At 54.7% G+C, this 15,911-nt stretch overlaps 1 protein-coding gene across 1 annotated transcript in view; it reads right to left on the bottom strand.

Annotated features, from left to right (window-relative positions):
- The window catches only part of TNFRSF21 (TNF receptor superfamily member 21), a 32,576-nt gene extending 25,527 nt beyond the window's left edge, over nt 1-7,049 (bottom strand). The window contains 4 exon segments of the mRNA XM_085218408.1: nt 425-922; nt 2,585-3,217; nt 3,220-3,238; nt 6,790-7,049. Of these exon segments, the coding sequence (XP_085074534.1) occupies nt 425-922; nt 2,585-3,217; nt 3,220-3,238; nt 6,790-6,822 (1,183 nt within the window). The 5' untranslated portion in view covers nt 6,823-7,049.
- Nucleotides 7,050-15,911: the final 8,862 nt, after the last annotated feature.

Genomic DNA, 15,911 nt, shown 5'->3' on the forward strand with positions numbered 1-15,911 from the left:
GAAGTGGTGAAGGAAAAAGGACAGCACAAAAGATAATCAGATGCATGCCTGAGTCACTAAGAAGATAAGGATGGAGAAAAACAGAAGAGCAATGGAAAGGGTGAGATCAATTAAAAATAAATAAGGTCTTCTTTTGAGATCCTCTAACAAAGAGTAGAAGCAGGAGAGGAGTTGAAGAGAGCAAGTGATGTTTTCTTCATTATTAATTCCTCCTGGAACAGGAGATAAGCCAGCAGAACAGGGATAGGGAGAAGCCAGGAAACACCTCAGGAACCGCGGGTCTGTGTTTTGCCCTTACTATGAAGTCCAGCACGCCAGAAAAGCAACCAGGAACCAGACACGGGATGGCCCACCCACAGCACCATGAGATCTGCTGCCGCACAAGGAGGAGACAACACTACTCCCCAGATCCGCTGCTGCTCACCATGCCCGTTGCAGTAGTAGATCCATTTCTCCCTGTTCTGCGTGGGGGTGGTGGATTTTTTCATAATAGCTTTCTCCACAATGGCACTGGGATCTTGCCTCGGTCCCTTCTTCAGAGTCCGTGAGCTCTTCCTGACGCTGCAGACAACGATGACCACCAGGACCAGCAGCAGGAAGAGGACGATCATCCAGGGCAAGTGTTCATTGATATCGAAGTGCTGGTGGACGCTGGGCGGCCCTCTGCGGGGCGGCCTGTAGGGGATGCTGGACTTCTCACCCCCGGCCATCTCCTGCGCCGGCTGCTTGCCCGCTGCTTGGCTGGTGTGCTTGTGCCGGTAGCTCTGTGCCTGGCCAGCGGTGCCGGCGCTGGAGAGGCCCCCAGGGGCACCAACCGTGCCGTTGGCCGAGGTGTCGCTGTAGTCAACTACTGGCTCTGCCGTGCCATTGGACACACGCGGCACCGGAGAGGAGGTGAGATCAAAAACTGAAGAGTTCAGACCTGCAAGAGAAAAGGAGTGGTCAGCGTTGCAGCACTAAAGGTGACAGAGCACCGTGTCTTGGCCCAGACCCTCTTTGGATGCTGGCTTGTAGGCCACAGCCCCACGTGAGACAACGAGAAAGGGAAGAGGCAAAATTAAAGTTCAGCTCTATAACAGACAGCTACGTTACAGAGTCGGGTTCAACATCCAGTTGCCCCTTGCTGGTTAACACCAGCGGCAGCTCTCTCACAAAACTGAGTGATGCTCTTAATCACTTTGTGTTTGATCCTAATTCAGCATTTCTTGGAAGATCTGCAGCTTCGAGGGAGCTGGCTTTCCTTTCCTAGCTTATGAACAGTACCTTTAATCGTGGAAAATCTGGTATTTGGGCTAGAAACACACAAGAATGCAGAGCCTTATAGTATCTCTCATCATTCTATCCATGTGGCTGCTTCAACTCCTAAACAGGTTTCTGAAGGGACAGAAATGACCCAAACGCCGAGAGCCTCTTTCCCACCTTTATGGAGCTTTCTTACCAACAAGCAGCTCCCACATCCCAGCCAGTCTGATGAGAAGGGTTGCTGCAGCAAAAACAAGAGCCTACCTTGGAAACTCAGCTTTTAAAAATTATGTTTCATCCCAGCTGAGCCAGAGCGTGGGTGTAGCCATCTGTAATGTGATTTTTGTCTCTGACTCGGTTACCCAAAACACTCTGACCAGTATACAAACAGGGAAACCACTAACTTTTATCTAATTGTCTACAGTCGATATCAAAGTTCAGGGAACCCTCCCTTCCTCTCCCAGTGACGCATCAACATCAAACTGAGCTCTGAGTCCTAACAAATGGGAAGTAATGGTACCTACCACTGTCAGCACTTCCTCAGGTGTAAAGGGCATCAAAAGTTGCATTTTGTTGTTAAAATGCAAAATTTCAGACACCGTAAGATGTGCTGAGCACCACCTCAAGAAGAGCCCTACAGCACCTCCACAGTCAGCTATGGCTACAGCAGCTCTGCTGAACACAGCAGCATGCAGCCCTCGGGGTCTCTGGGTGGTCACCTATCTGTGTGCAGATAAGATGAAGACTACAGTGATCTGTCATTTCTGACTAAGTGAGAGAATGTGGAATTCAAGTCAGTTTGTCCCATCAGTGATAAAAAATGGAAGTCTCAGTGGAAAGAAAAACAGTTAATAAGCACAGCCCAGTGCCCTGTTCTGGCAACAGCTCCCATTCAAGCCAATACAGTGGCACAATGCAGGGTAAAAGGAACCAGGGAAAGCACAGGCACAAAAGCAACAAACCCACCAGGAAACCAGTCTGGCGGAGAGAAGCTTTCCTCTCCTTGCTGCACTTGCTCTCCGCTCACGTTTGCCACAAACACAAAGACTTGTGCCGGCACAACACACAGATGGGAAAAGCAGCTGGGAACACACTGTCCTTTTAATCCAAAGAGCAGGACAGCCAGAAGTCCAGTCGTCAGCAAAGTCTCAGGGAAAACGTTATTAAACGTAGTTTAACACAAGCAATGGTAACCTGATGTTCTCCACAGCTGCGTTCTGGCCAAAAAGCAAAAGCACCACCCACACTACGGATCAGGTTGCCCTTCGACAGCCTAAAAACAACCGAAGCAGGAATGCAACCTGTGAGCAAAAACACGGCTGTGCTTCATCGGGGACATTACCTTTGGGAAGGTAAGCGGTGGGTGGAGCTTCGTAGGTCTCTCCATCCGCTTCTGCATTCGATGAAGTCAAAGACGTGTTTGGAAGAGATGCCGGAGAGCCACAGACGTTGTCGCTTTCCTTCGTCCCCGGCTTTACGACCACCATGTTTTTCCCAAAGCAGTCAGTGTAGGTTTTGCACTTCATCACACTAGAAGGCACATCAGAAAAAGTACCCCGAGGGCAGGGCTTGCACCTCACGTCTTCTGTCTCGGTTCCTTTCTTGCGGACGCCCCAGCCGACCGGGCACACCGTGTAAGGGACGCAGGTATCGTTAATCTGAAACGTACCCGACAGGCAAGTGCACTCACGGTCGGTCAAGGCAGTGCAATGAGTTTTCTCAATCATTGGCAGTTCACAGGGTTTTCTGCATGGGTGGCACCGCTCTATGCCGTTCTCGTGCTTAGTAAAGGTCCCATCTGGACAAGGGCTGCACTCTCGTAAGGTACTCTTCGTGCAGTGCTTGGACACGTAGGTTCCCGCGGGGCATTTGTCGCAGATCAGCTCCTGGTTGGTGGCACGGTCGAGGTGGAGGTACTTGCCAGCAGGGAGGCTCACGGTGTTCTGCTCCGAGGTCAGCTTGGGCTGAGCGTCAGCGTGCCAAGGAACACGAGCAGCTGAAAGACAGATGTAAAACAACGGTCAAAGCAGCACGCGCCCGGAGCCCTCTGCCAGATACCTCGGCACCCCGTGTGGGTGGACATCCCAGGGCTGGGAGACTGCAGAGGAGGTCCTGCACCACCTCAGGGTGGGATGATGGAGCGCGTTCTGGCTGCTCCACCAGCACCAGGTGTAACAGAGATGGCTACCAGGGCATTACAAGTCAGCTACAATTCCTTAAATCTGATACCAGCCCTTCTTGCAAGACTATGCCCCATTTACACTGCAGGCTGCCAGGGCAGCAAGTGCTGCTATCTGTGTCTCAGCGTACAGCCCGCTCAGACCAGCTCTGCATTTCAAGGCTGAGAGGTCCCAGCAGGAGCCAAGAAAGCAGCACCCATGCAGGTGGCAGCGCTGACCCATGAAACCGTTTTCCTCTGAGCGTTAAGCAGCACTTGTTCAAACATCTGCCTTTTTAAATAGCACAAGACAGGTTGAAACCTGGGCTGGCACATGACTTCTCAGCCCTCCTACCCTGGCACAACCCACATACCTCTGTGTGAGCAGCACAGTTCTCCAGGGCTCTGCTTCAAGCCTCCACCTTGACCACAGAATGTTTTGGGTTGGAAGGGACCTCAAAGCTCACCCAGTTCCATCCCCTGCTGTGGGGTCAGGCAGCAGCTCAGGATGGGTGGAACCACCAGCCTGGCCAGGAGCACCTCCAGGGATAGGCATCCACATCTTCCCTGGGCAGCCTGTGCCGGGGCTTCACCACTTGAAGCCAGCCTTAATCGCAACAGGAAAGAAAAAGTGACACTATTCTTAAGCTCTTGTAGGGGCTCTGCTGTAACTTAGTTCCTCATTACGTCAAATACAGGTAAAAGGTTTCAAGTTTTAGACGCCAGCTGGGCTCACCAATGACTACATCCAGCCCCACAGTTTGATTCCCTCAGCCCTGTGTGCTGACACCAACAGGCTGCTCCATCCCCAAGGGACGCAGCAGGACCTCTGCTTCTTCCAGAAGACCTCTGCACTGCAGACACAGCATCAGCTATGCCCGCAGAAGCAACACACAGAGAACAAAAGGCAGCTCCAGAGCAGCTGCCCCAGCCTTACTCAGCACACAAAGCAGCTGGAGATGCATTTCTAAGCAGCAGCGGGCTGAGTTCAGAGGGAAGGAGGAACGTTACCTTGGATTTCCAAAGGTGATTTCTTACCCTGAAGGCATGCAGACCACGGACCCTAATGCTTTTCAGTGGAACGGCCACGGACATAAATCACCTTGCTGTGCTGCACAGGACCTTGCTTTTGCTCCGCTACATTCCCTGGGCTATCAGCCAGCAGGAATACATCAAACAAGAGCCTCCACCAACATGACTCTGCAGAACACATCGCAGCAGAGCTGCACCGCGTCATTTTTGGTGCAGTCTCTCCCTTCCTGGAAAACACACCGTCCGGCAGCGCCGTTCTGTCCCACCTGCTAAATAATGTATGGCCGTACAAAACACTTCAGGTCTGTGTTATTTTCCTGAAGCAGCAATCACAGAGGCGGCAGCAGAAACAGGCCTGCAGGAGCTGACAAGGAGCCCGCAGTGGCCAGGCCAATTACGGCACGTCAAATTAAAACAAAGAGCGCGGCTGCCGTGGCAGACAGGCACTGCCGGCTCACACCATGCCTCCCCCCGCCTCCCCAAGATGCGATTGCACAAAGCACTACAGAAACCTGCCACCCTGAGCTCCCTGACGCAACGCCGAATTAGCAAACCAGATGCAACAGGATCCAGCTCGCAGGGCTCGCTGCTGCCCTGTGCGGGGGCACGAGCCCACGCCATCACCCCGTGCCGGGCCGGCAGCTTTGGGGCACGGGCATCTCCACACCTACCGACAGCATCGCCACAGCAGGGAAGGCTCAGCAGCACAGAGCAACTGTGCAGCTTTGATGCAGATCGGTGCTTCTGCTCCCTAAAAATAACCACTGCTGAGATCTGGAGCTGGCACTGCTTGTGGCTCTGAGAGCAGGAGGAGGACATGTACAGCAGGAGGATGTCTGCTGGCCACAGCCACCGTCCTCACCGACTGCTCCTGGGGATGATGTGTGCAGCTTCAGAGGCAGAAGCACCAGGATAAAGAAGGAAGCCCTACCTACCGCCAGACTCTGGTTCAATACTCCAGTACCAGAGAAAGAGCACAGAGTAACACAGCTCACAGTGCAGCTCTTCATGCACAGGAGGCTCCGAACGCCCAACCTGAAGGCTCCCAGGTCCTGCACACCTCAGCTACCCACATCGCCGCCCATCTGCCCCAACCCATCCAACACCTGAAGGACTCACACGGGAGAGGCAGCTGGGAAGCAGCCAGCAGCTGATGCAGGCACGACCCACCTTACAACCAGGAGCTGGATGAGTCAGTCCTAACGCTCACCGTCACGCAGCACCGCTATCATCCCATTCTGTGACTGCACATTGCATCCACGCATCCCACAAATCCAACGAGCAACGTGAAGTCAATAGTTTGTACCGACCCAAGTGCAAGGACACGGGATGCTGCAGGCTGCCCAGAGCTGGGCTGCCCCAACCCTGCAGGTACCCGAGGCCACGGATGGGCCCTGGGCCTGAGCTGCGGGGTGGCACTGGAGGACCATCATCATCAGCTGCTCACTGATCACCCCGGGAACCATTTCTGAGGGAAAACAGTGAGGATCTGGAGCAGCTGAAGCACTGCTGCCCATGGGCACGGGTCGGGGCTGCACAGCCTGCGTCTCCGCAAGGAGGGGAAGCCACACCAAACAAGGAGCAGTGCCAGCGAGCACGGTCCCAGGTTTGATGGCAACTCAGAGACACCAGGAGCCCATCTCCTGCCGAAAGGAGCACGTTACTGACTCCAAGAAAGTTGGTCGTGCTGAGGGTCTCGACGAAGAGCCGTTTCTTCATTAAAAGCAACACTTATTTCTGCCGGCCTGGGGTTAACGAAGGTGTCAGCGTGCCACATCAGCAGCCAGGCTGCTCCCGGAGGGCAGCGCTCCTGCAGCACTGCAGCTCCCGGCGCTGCCCAACGCCCCACGCCGTGCCGCTCGGCGCGCACCAGCGGTCCCAGCGATGGGGACGGCATCCCCGCGGGGCACCCACGGCCACGCCGAGTTCTGCTCTGCGCCCGGAGCGGTGACGCCGTTCCCCGGGGAAGTGAAGGAAGGCTTTGGGCTCTTGCTTCTCCAAATTCCTGCAGAGCCGCGACTGCAGGAGCCAACGCGCTGCCGGTTACACAACCCCGCCGCACCGCTGCAGTGCCGATAGCAGACCCTCCCCAGCAGGACCCCCAGCACAATGGGATCCTGCCTTCAAGCGCTGATCCTGGAGATGAACCCCGGACAACACCGCGTGGGGAGGGGGGAGGGAGGGAAGGCAAAAAATAAAACAGCATTAAATAAAGGAAACGGGAGTCTGGGCGCATCCCTGAAAGCAGCCACGGAAGGAGATGCGGCCCCGCAGGGACACGGCGCGAGCCCCGTGAAAACCTCAGCCCCAACCGACACCGACCCCGACCCCAATCCCGACCCGCCGGCACCACTCACCGGGAGGACGGCGGCCAGCACGGCAGCCCCCATGGTGGCCGGGGCCGCCGCGCCGCAGCGAGCGGGGCGCTGCCCGGTCAGCGGCGTCTCTCCTTCATACGGCGGCGGAGGGACGGCGCGGGGCCGGCGGCGGCGGCTGCCCGCGGCGGCGGGAGCCCATGGCCGGCCCGGGGGGGCCCTGCCGCCCGCCGCGCTCCCACCTGCCTGCGGCGCCGCCGGCTGCGCGCGGGGCGGGGGCGGTGCACGTGGGGCGGTGCGGAGGGGCGGGGCCGTCAGTGTGACGTCATCGCCGCGCGGGAGAAGGGAAGCGCGCCCCCTGGTGTGCGTGAGGGAAAGCGCGCGGCGCCGCGGGCCGGACTGTCGAACTGCCGCACCGCGCTTGGGCTCTGTGAAGGACAGAAAATCTCCAACAACAAAGATAAAAGGAGACTTTCTTGTTTTACAGAACCACGGGTCTCATTCGAACCCTTCCGAAGTGCTCACAAAGCCTTCTGTCGATTTCACAGATTACAGTGCAGCTAAAAGACTCCTTTTCCACCTCAAGCAGACCTCTTGTCCTGTATTTCCTCCCATCTAATGCTGGAAGGCAGTGATGAGCTCAGGGTGCAGAGCTGCCCAGGAGGAAGCCCAGGATGCCCAGGGCTGCTCATAACGCAAAATATTGGCCCCCAGCACAGAAAGGCTGAGGGAACTGGGCTTGTCTGGCTTGGAGAAGAGAAGGCTGCAGGGAGACCTCAGTGTGGCCTTCAGTGCTTGGAGGGAGCGGATAAACAGGAGGGGGAACGGCTGTTTGTGAGGGTGGGTGGTGATAGGACAAGGGGAGTGGTTTTAAAGTGAGCCAGGGGAGGTTTAGGTTGGATGTGAGGAGGAAGTTTTTCATGCAGAGGGTGGTGAGGCACTGGAACAGGTTGCCCAAGGAGGCTGTGGATGCCCCATCCCTGCAGGCATTCAAGGCCAGGCTGGATGTGGCTCTGGGCAGCCTGGGCTGCTGGTTGGCGACCTGCACACAGCAGGGGGTTGGGACTGGATGAGCGCTGTGGGCCTTTGCAACCCAGGCCAGTCTGGGATTCTATGATGATGATTCTGGGGGTAAATGGCAGGTGATAACATGGGCAAGCATTGGAATTGTGGATGGTGGAGAGGACTTGAAGCTTGGAGAAATGCACCTTTCTGGTACAATGTGGGCACAGCAGGCTGGTGATGGAGCTGCAGCCCCCCAGCCCCATGGGACCAGCCTGCAGCATGACAGTGTGCTCTGGCTGGAAAAGCGTAATCAGGGGCACGGAGTGACTCAGGGGATGGGCGATGAGATGGATCCTGTTACTGCCCTGACTTGGATTCCAATTAGTTCCATCCACTTTCAATTATGATTATTTATACAGAACCTACAGGCAGTCCACGGACGATCCAGAAATGCATGGGCTGGCCTGTAGATTTCCCTCTCCCTGGCTGTGACAAACACAGGTCACACTGCTCAGGCTGGATCACGCCGTCTTCTCCAGAAACTGCTGATGGAGTGCTCCTCTCACTGCATTGCTGCTTTTCTGCATCTTTGGCAAAAAAATGGGGAAGTGGGTGACCAGGCTTAGTTTCATGTTCAGTCTTTTTGGCAGCTCAAGGAGTTCCTCCTTCTTTTGGTTCCTTTTTCCCCATGTGCCACCCCATGAGTCATGCAAAGACAGCCTGTCACGGGCTGTGGGACCAGCCAAGTCACTGAACTGCTGACTTGAACAACACCAAGGGGGGTGTTTTTAATCACAGTCAGCAAATCTCACTGCTCTTGTTTGCTAAGGGGGCATGGGGGTTGGGGAGGTGATGGAGTGATGTCCACCAACCTGGTTGGCCACCAGAAGCCATCTTCTCTGAGGCTGCAGTCTCGCTTTTCTTGTGAAGAAAAGCCAATGCTTGTGTTAGTAGAATTGGCACAGAATACAGAATGCTTTGAGCAGGAAGGGACCCCTGAAGGCCATCAGTGCCAGCTCTGCAGTGCACAGGGACACCGCAGCTCCTCAGTGCTCAGAGCCCCGTCCCCTGGCCTGGGCTGTGTGCAGCAGTTGGCTGCAGCTATTGGAAGTGCTCCCCAAAGTTCATGAAATGGGAGGAAGTTTCTCAGCAGAAGGCACTATGTGGGAAATGGTGCGGGATGCACTGCACAGCTGCTGCTTGCTGGGTTCTGTGGAAACCAGAAGCCACGTGGGAACATTTTCACATCACTTACTGGTGATGAAAGAAGGCAGCCTAGCGGAGCAGTGTAATTTACTTCTAGACTTTCTCGTTCTCTGTATGTGGACCGTCACTTTCACATCTCCCTTAGAAAATTTCTTTTTCTGATGCTGCTATAGGAAAATCGCCCCTGTGTGAGAAAATTTGCGTTTCCAAATTCCTGTAGAAACCACATCTATCACTTGTGTAAACATAAATCAGGAAGCTAAGCCAACAGAGCCCATGGGCTCACCCTGGGTGAGGGGAGGAAGACCGTGGGTGGGACTTCTCACCCTTCTGGTCCTTCTCATGATCTCCAGGGAATGGGAAGGGAAACATCTTCCAAGAGCAGCCATTCCCAGCAAGAACATACACATATATGTATGTATACATGCACATACACACAGGCACAGGGGTTCCTAGCAGGAGCCACAGAAAAGCAGAACTTGTAGGGAAGGTCTCTGGGGCGCTGGAGGTGCAGTGGGAATGGCAACCTAAAAGGAGTGTGAGCTCCCACAGCCACCCTGTGATGGAGAGCTCTTCTGCCAACTCATTGTGGCCTTCCAGTACATGAAGGGAGCGGATAAACAGGAGGGGGAACGGCTGTTTGTGAGGGTGGGTGGTGATAGGACAAGGGGAATGGTTTTAAAGTGAGCCAGGGGAGGTTTAGGTTGGATGTGAGGAGGAAGTTTTTCATGCAGAGGGTGGTGAGGCAGTGGAACAGGTTGCCCAAGGAGGCTGTGGATGCCCCATCCCTGCAGGCATTCAAGGCCAGGCTGGATGTGGCTCTGGGCAGCCTGGGCTGCTGGTTGGCGACCTGCACACAGCAGGGGGTTGGGACTGGATGAGCGCTGGGGGCCTTTGCAACCCAGACCATTCTGTGGTTCTATGGCCCCTGGAACAATCTTTTCTCACCTTCTGCTCTGGGAAAAGAAATGTACGTCCTGTTACTGAGCTGGGTTTTCAGATCCTGCGTTAAGCTTTCTGCCAGCAGCAATATTGTGAGTTGCTTTTATGTATTATTTCAATTCAGCTGAGTGGGAAGGGTCTTGAAGGAGGGATTTCCTCCATCTCAGGTGTGCTATCACTGATGGATTTCCTGCATCCCCATAGGAAGCTGTGGAACTGTGAGGTGAAGGTTTGGTGGCTCCTGGCTGTATGGCCTCTGTAAAAGGCTGACACACAGCTGGGGGTTTATTCTCCCAGCACAGCTGGAGAAAGGAGAAGCTTAGCAGCAGACAGCAATGCTGAGTGCATCAACAAGATACCCTCCCTTGTGCAGACCAATGTCTGTGAGGTGACAGTGGGGAGATACTTCTGCAAATGGAGCACATCTGGAGCTGCTTCTTCACCCCTTGGCAGGAAGGGAAAGCACAGGGGACTTGCACCTCAAATCCTTTTCAGGTCAGTGGGTGGCTGTCATGAAGCTTCCCTTCTTTCCCAAAGCAAATGCTGCAAAGTGGAACTGTCTGTCTCCTCCTGACAGCCATGACTGCCTGCACCTCCAACTCAGCACAGGTGGAACAAAACCAGCAGCCACATCTGTGCCTCCCAGAGCCAGAGTAATGGAAGTATGAAGGGTTAACACTTCTCTGGGAGGTGGGGGTGTTGGTGTATAGGAGTCTTGCTTTGCAAGTCCTGCAGCCTTTGCTTTGGCTTTGCTGGCCGGGAGCGAGGCCCACATTTTGACACCTGGATGTTCATCTCAGCCTCCCCATGAGCACGGTGCCCTGGGCAAGTCACACGATGCCCTTGTTTGCCTTCTGCTCTCCCCAGGGTCTCTGCTGCTGAGGCTGCCAGCAAAGCTTCCCTGGGAGGGCTGTGTGCGCTGGTTGGTTCAGCAGCTGAGAAAGACATTGATTGGGCAATTGTTCTGGTGCAGAGATAAAGCAGCTAAGGACTCTCACCACCTCGAGCCCAGCCTGGCTCAGCACATTTTATTTTATTTTTTTCCTCGAGTGAGAACTGAACGCCAGATGTACGGCCTTTGGGTATTTTTGGAGCCCCAGGAGGATGTTGCTTCCCGAGTGACCCTACTTCGCTGCACCCAGCAGGGAGGGATGTGATGCTGAGTGACTAGAAATAGTTGCAGTTTAAGGTCTGTGGTGCTACTCCCATTTAGCAGTGCGGAAGCTCATGTATCCCCAGAGACTTTATGCCCAGTGCAGAGTGAAGACAGAACTAGCTGGAGATCTTAGCACCACTGGTAATCATCACGCAGCCAGGGTTTGTCATCAGCTTTCAAGAAAAGTGTTGTTCTCTGCGTTCTTATGGCAATGCAATCAACACAGATGTGATGAATCACTGCTTTGATGTGTTAGGCCAACAGTTTGATGTCATACCTCTAAAAAGACTTTTAAGGGAATGGGTCTGCTACTGGCTAAGGGTGGCTGGTCCCTAAAGCGCAGAGATCGCATCCAGCTCAAGCAAGGACACCTCCCTCCTGCCTCGCTGCCCTCTCAGGGTCCTTCCTCAACACTGGGCAGCTTTTCTCAATCTTGCTGGCAGCTTTTCAGCCAGCCTTAATTTCCACGGAACGTTCCAAATGCGTTACTAGTCTTCAGCCAAAAACCTGGGAAAATTCATTCAAAGCAGCCTGGATACACAGGGGACTCTCCTGCCCTGTGAGCCTTTCCACACCACCTCCCACCATCCTTTCCTGTATCTCTTCCACCTGTCTTTCTCCACTCATGAACAAACTATGCTTCTCTGAAAGGAAGAGAAGCAAGGGAAACAGATAATACAACAATAAACATGCACCTCAGCCAAATTGTGCAAAGAAATGTTCAGCTCTCCCTTTCTCTTTGCTTTTCCAGGGCCTCTTAGGAAAGCTGGCCACTTCCTCCATCCCACAGCCTTCTACTGACCTCAGTTCACTGGTGTCAGGCCTCGGGTTATGTACGCATTTGTCCCGGGCAGCAGATGTCCACCTGTCCATCTATCCATTCATCCCGCCATCCAACTCATCAACACCCCATTCATCCCGCCATCCAACACCCCATTCATCCAGCCATCCAACCAACCAACAAGCCAACCAGCCAGTCCATTACCCCTGCTCAGCATCACCTATTTGATGATTCCCCTTCTTAGGCAGGAGCTCCATATTGACCTCTATAGGAAGAAGTCTTAGATAAAGTCAAAGCCCAAGGACAGCCCATTAAACACGCAGGATTTCTAATCGCAGTCATGTGGAGTTGAGGTCTCAGTATTACAGGGTGAGAGGAATTTGACTCAGAAACAGGAGTGCTTCTGGATCTCTGCTTTTCACTGCCTTTCACCTTGCATTTAAGCAGGAGTAGAAGAGGAGAGCCGTGGAACAGGAGCATGGGTATGTGCGTTTCTGTCTGGATCGCCTGATGAATGATTCAGATTGGATGTGAGGAAGGAGCTGCTTGCGGTGAGGCGGTGAGGCGCTGCACAGGGTGCCCAGAGGTGGTGCTGCCCCGTCCTGCACACAGCCAAGGCCAGGGGACGGGGCTCTGAGCGCTGAGGAGCTGCGGTGTCCCTGTGCACTGCAGGCCGGCGCCGATGGCCTTCGCGGGTCCCTTCCTGCTCAAACCATTCTGTGCTTCTGTGACTCTATGATGTGGTGCCAGCACAGGGATGAGCTGTTCCCCTGTTCATTATTGTTACCAGGTGAGCAGGGGACTTTTGCGATGCCTGGTTTGGATAATCACATGCTGATTGCAGCAGAGGATGGAGGTCTGCACTGCTCATCCCTTCTGCAGCCCTCACCAGGCGGGGGGAGCACGCACAGCCCCTGCGCTCCCCTGCAAGGCTTTGTTCCTCGGGCTGACGTGCAGCATTCCGGACGTGATGACATATCCCACCCCCCCATGGTGTCCTGCTTTGTTTGGAGTTGCTGCTGATGCCCGGAACAATGCGTTGTGGTTGGACTCACAAGCTGAGGGTGCCTGGGATGGAGCCAAGCGGTTCCTGCTCCCTCTGCTCATAATGGAGGAGAGACAGCTTCTGGCCACCTGGTAGCTGTGGGTTTCATGGTGGTCCTGCAGCCAGGGGCAATAAGCAGTCACCAGCCTCCTGTTCATAGACTAGAGAGCCATTGTTTGGCACGGCTCTGCCACAAGTGTGTCGTGTGGGCAGGGGGTCCCGTAGGCACTGTCTCTTTTCTCAGGTGACAAGTGATAGGGCGTGAGGAAATGGCCTCAGGTTGCACCAGAGAAAGTTTAGATTGCACATTTGGAAGAATTACTTTGTGGAAAGGGTTGTTAGGCTCCAAAACAGGCTGCCTGGGGAAGTGGCAGAGCCCTCCCCTTGGAGGTATTGAAGAGAGGAGTGGTTGTGGTGCTTGGGGACGCGGTTTAGTCGTGGATTTGGTAATGCCGATGGTTGGACTTGGTCTTGCAGGTCTTTTCCAACCAAAATGATTTGATGATTCTATGAGGATCACGGGGTAACTTCACTTGAAGACCTACCTGTGGAGGTCTCCAGCCCAACTCCTGATGGAGCAGAGCTGGCTTTGGGGTCAGAACAGGATGAAGGCAGCACAAGCTCCCTGGGTGTCCTCTATCAGTGCTGGACCTACTCTCGTGGTAGAACTATTTTTCATCATATCCAGTTCCAAACTCCCTTATATTCACTTACGACTCTGAAATGGTTGTAGGAGCGCTGGGGCCTCAGGTAGGACTTGTCCTGACGGCGGCTCTCTCCAAGTTCCTCAGCAGTCAGGAGCTTACATGTCCTCTGTTGTGTTGTCAGGAGGGAGGGGAGACCTGTGTCATTTCCAGCTTTGAGAGTCTGGGGGATACCTGGGTGTGATATCCCTCAATGCAAGTCTTGTTGCACAGCTAATTGGGGCAGGCAGAGAGTACATGTCTGAGTGTGACAAGGAGCTGCTCTTGGGTGGCCTGGCCTTCTGTGTCCTCACTTGCCAGCTGGTTGCCCTTGTTGCCCTGGTGAGCCCCCTTTGCTGTGTGTGAGCCCTCTGGCCAACAGCCCAGGTGGAAGGAGGTCATCACATCTGGTGATGGAAGGCAGAATAATGTTCTCCGTTACCAGCTGAGGAGTGACAGTACATACAGACAAGCTGTCGTGCCCATGGTCTCGGTGCCTTTAAAGGCCTTATTAAGTGAGACAAGTAAGAAGACATCATTTATTTTATTAGGATGAAGACAAAGACCCCCTTGGCTCCTTTGACAAGAAGCTCCCATTCTCCCCAGCTTACCACAGCAGCGGTTCAGGGTCTGACCCTTGTGATAGAAAGGTCCCTTCCCCAGGCCGGAGGATTTATTGCAACGCTGACACGGATGAAACATTCCCAGGACTTCCCCGCTCCGGGGCTGCTCGTTCATCTCTCGCAAACAGAATGGAGCCTGTCACAAGAGCAGATGCAGAGCAGGCCGAGCTCCCCATGAGATCCTTCACCACCAGAGATGATAAACAGATGGGGAAATCTGCTGGGACATGCACTGACGTAAGAAGTAGGTGAGAGGCTGAGCGTTGTCCCCCGGGAGGTGGGAACATGCCGAGAAAGCTGGAGGCAGGGCCCAGCATGCCAAGGCACAATGGCTCTTTGATTCCCCCAAACCTCAGCTGCTAACAGACCATTTCCTCTCCCACCCCTCCCAGCTGCCCCTGAGGTTTCACGCCCTCATGTTATCTCTCACCCTGACTCCTCCCTGGGATGCCCTCTGGTCTGCTTTGAGCTGCAGTTCTGTCTGCTCAGCTGTCCCTCTGTCCCTCTGGTGGTCCTCTGTCACCAGAACTCCATGACCTGAGGCACTGGCCTTCAGAGGACAGCTTCTTGGGGCAGCTGCAGCACAGCCTTACAGAGCACAGCTAAACCTTCCAGGTTCCCTGGAGAGATGCTGAGAGCTTCTCCTTGGAGGCTCCCCAGGGCCTGGCCGTGGTGCCGGGCGCTGCTGGGGGTTGGGCAGCAGAGGGACGCAGGGTCCCTGCCCACCGCACCATTCAGACTCCCATCCAAAGGGAGGAGTAAGGCGCTTGTGGGCCGTAGGGCTCAGTCTGACCCACAGCCCTCCTTCGAGGGGTTTTGCTCAACCCAGCACCACGCCAGGGCTGTGTTGCAGTGAATAAATCCTTCTTGGAAGGAGGCACGAGCTGCAGATGCAGCTGCTGTTTACACACAGCCCAGATGCTCCTGCACGCACCGGGGCTGGTTCCACAGGAGCCATCAGATACCTCAGACTGGCACAGTGCCCTGCTGGCTCTGGGAGAGCGACAAACCCAACCCAAAGACGCCCCAAACCCCTGATGGTGAGCAGAGCCATCCCAAAGGCGGTAGGAAGCGCTGGCCCACGAAGGAGAGCATCCCAGTGAGCGCACCCACAGTGCTGCGCAGGAGCTGTGTGCCACCAGCTGTTCTTGGAAAGTCTGGAGCACAGCTCTCCTGGGCTCTGTGCCTCTGCCTGTTTTTCCTGCACATCCCCAGGGAGCTGGAGCTCTCCAGCCTAGAAATGCAAGTATTGATGCATTTGGCACAATTTGCTGCTCTCTTTTCCTCCAGAAACTGACTGGGGAGTGGCCCAGCCCAGCCTGTCTTACCCAGGCACCGGGTGCACGGGGCCATGCCTGGGAGGTTCAGCCCCACAGCGTCTGGGTGCTGAGCTGCCCTTAGTATTAGATTTTAGTTACTGGGGTTGAATTTTAATAGAGAAACTAAATAACTGCACTTTCCATTCTGGCCCCAAAGATGCAAGGCCCTGACAGTGAGGCCCAGGGGGCACTGGGGGTGGTTACTGGGCTGCCTCCCCACAGTGCCAAGCTGCCGGGGCTCTGACAGCCAGACAAATCTCACACCCATGGTGCTCAGTAGTGAGCAATGCTACAAAGGCTTTTCCTCATTCATTTCTCTCCGTAGCACTTCCTGGTGCGCCGTAACTCAGAGCTGTGACTTGAATGTGCCCCTTGCTTTCATGTGTTGTCTCCTGCTGCTTCCA

Source organism: Meleagris gallopavo, chromosome 2 (assembly GCF_905368555.1).
Source record: "Meleagris gallopavo chromosome 2, MGAL_WU_HG_1.1, whole genome shotgun sequence".
Classification (NCBI taxonomy): domain Eukaryota; kingdom Metazoa; phylum Chordata; class Aves; order Galliformes; family Phasianidae; genus Meleagris; species Meleagris gallopavo.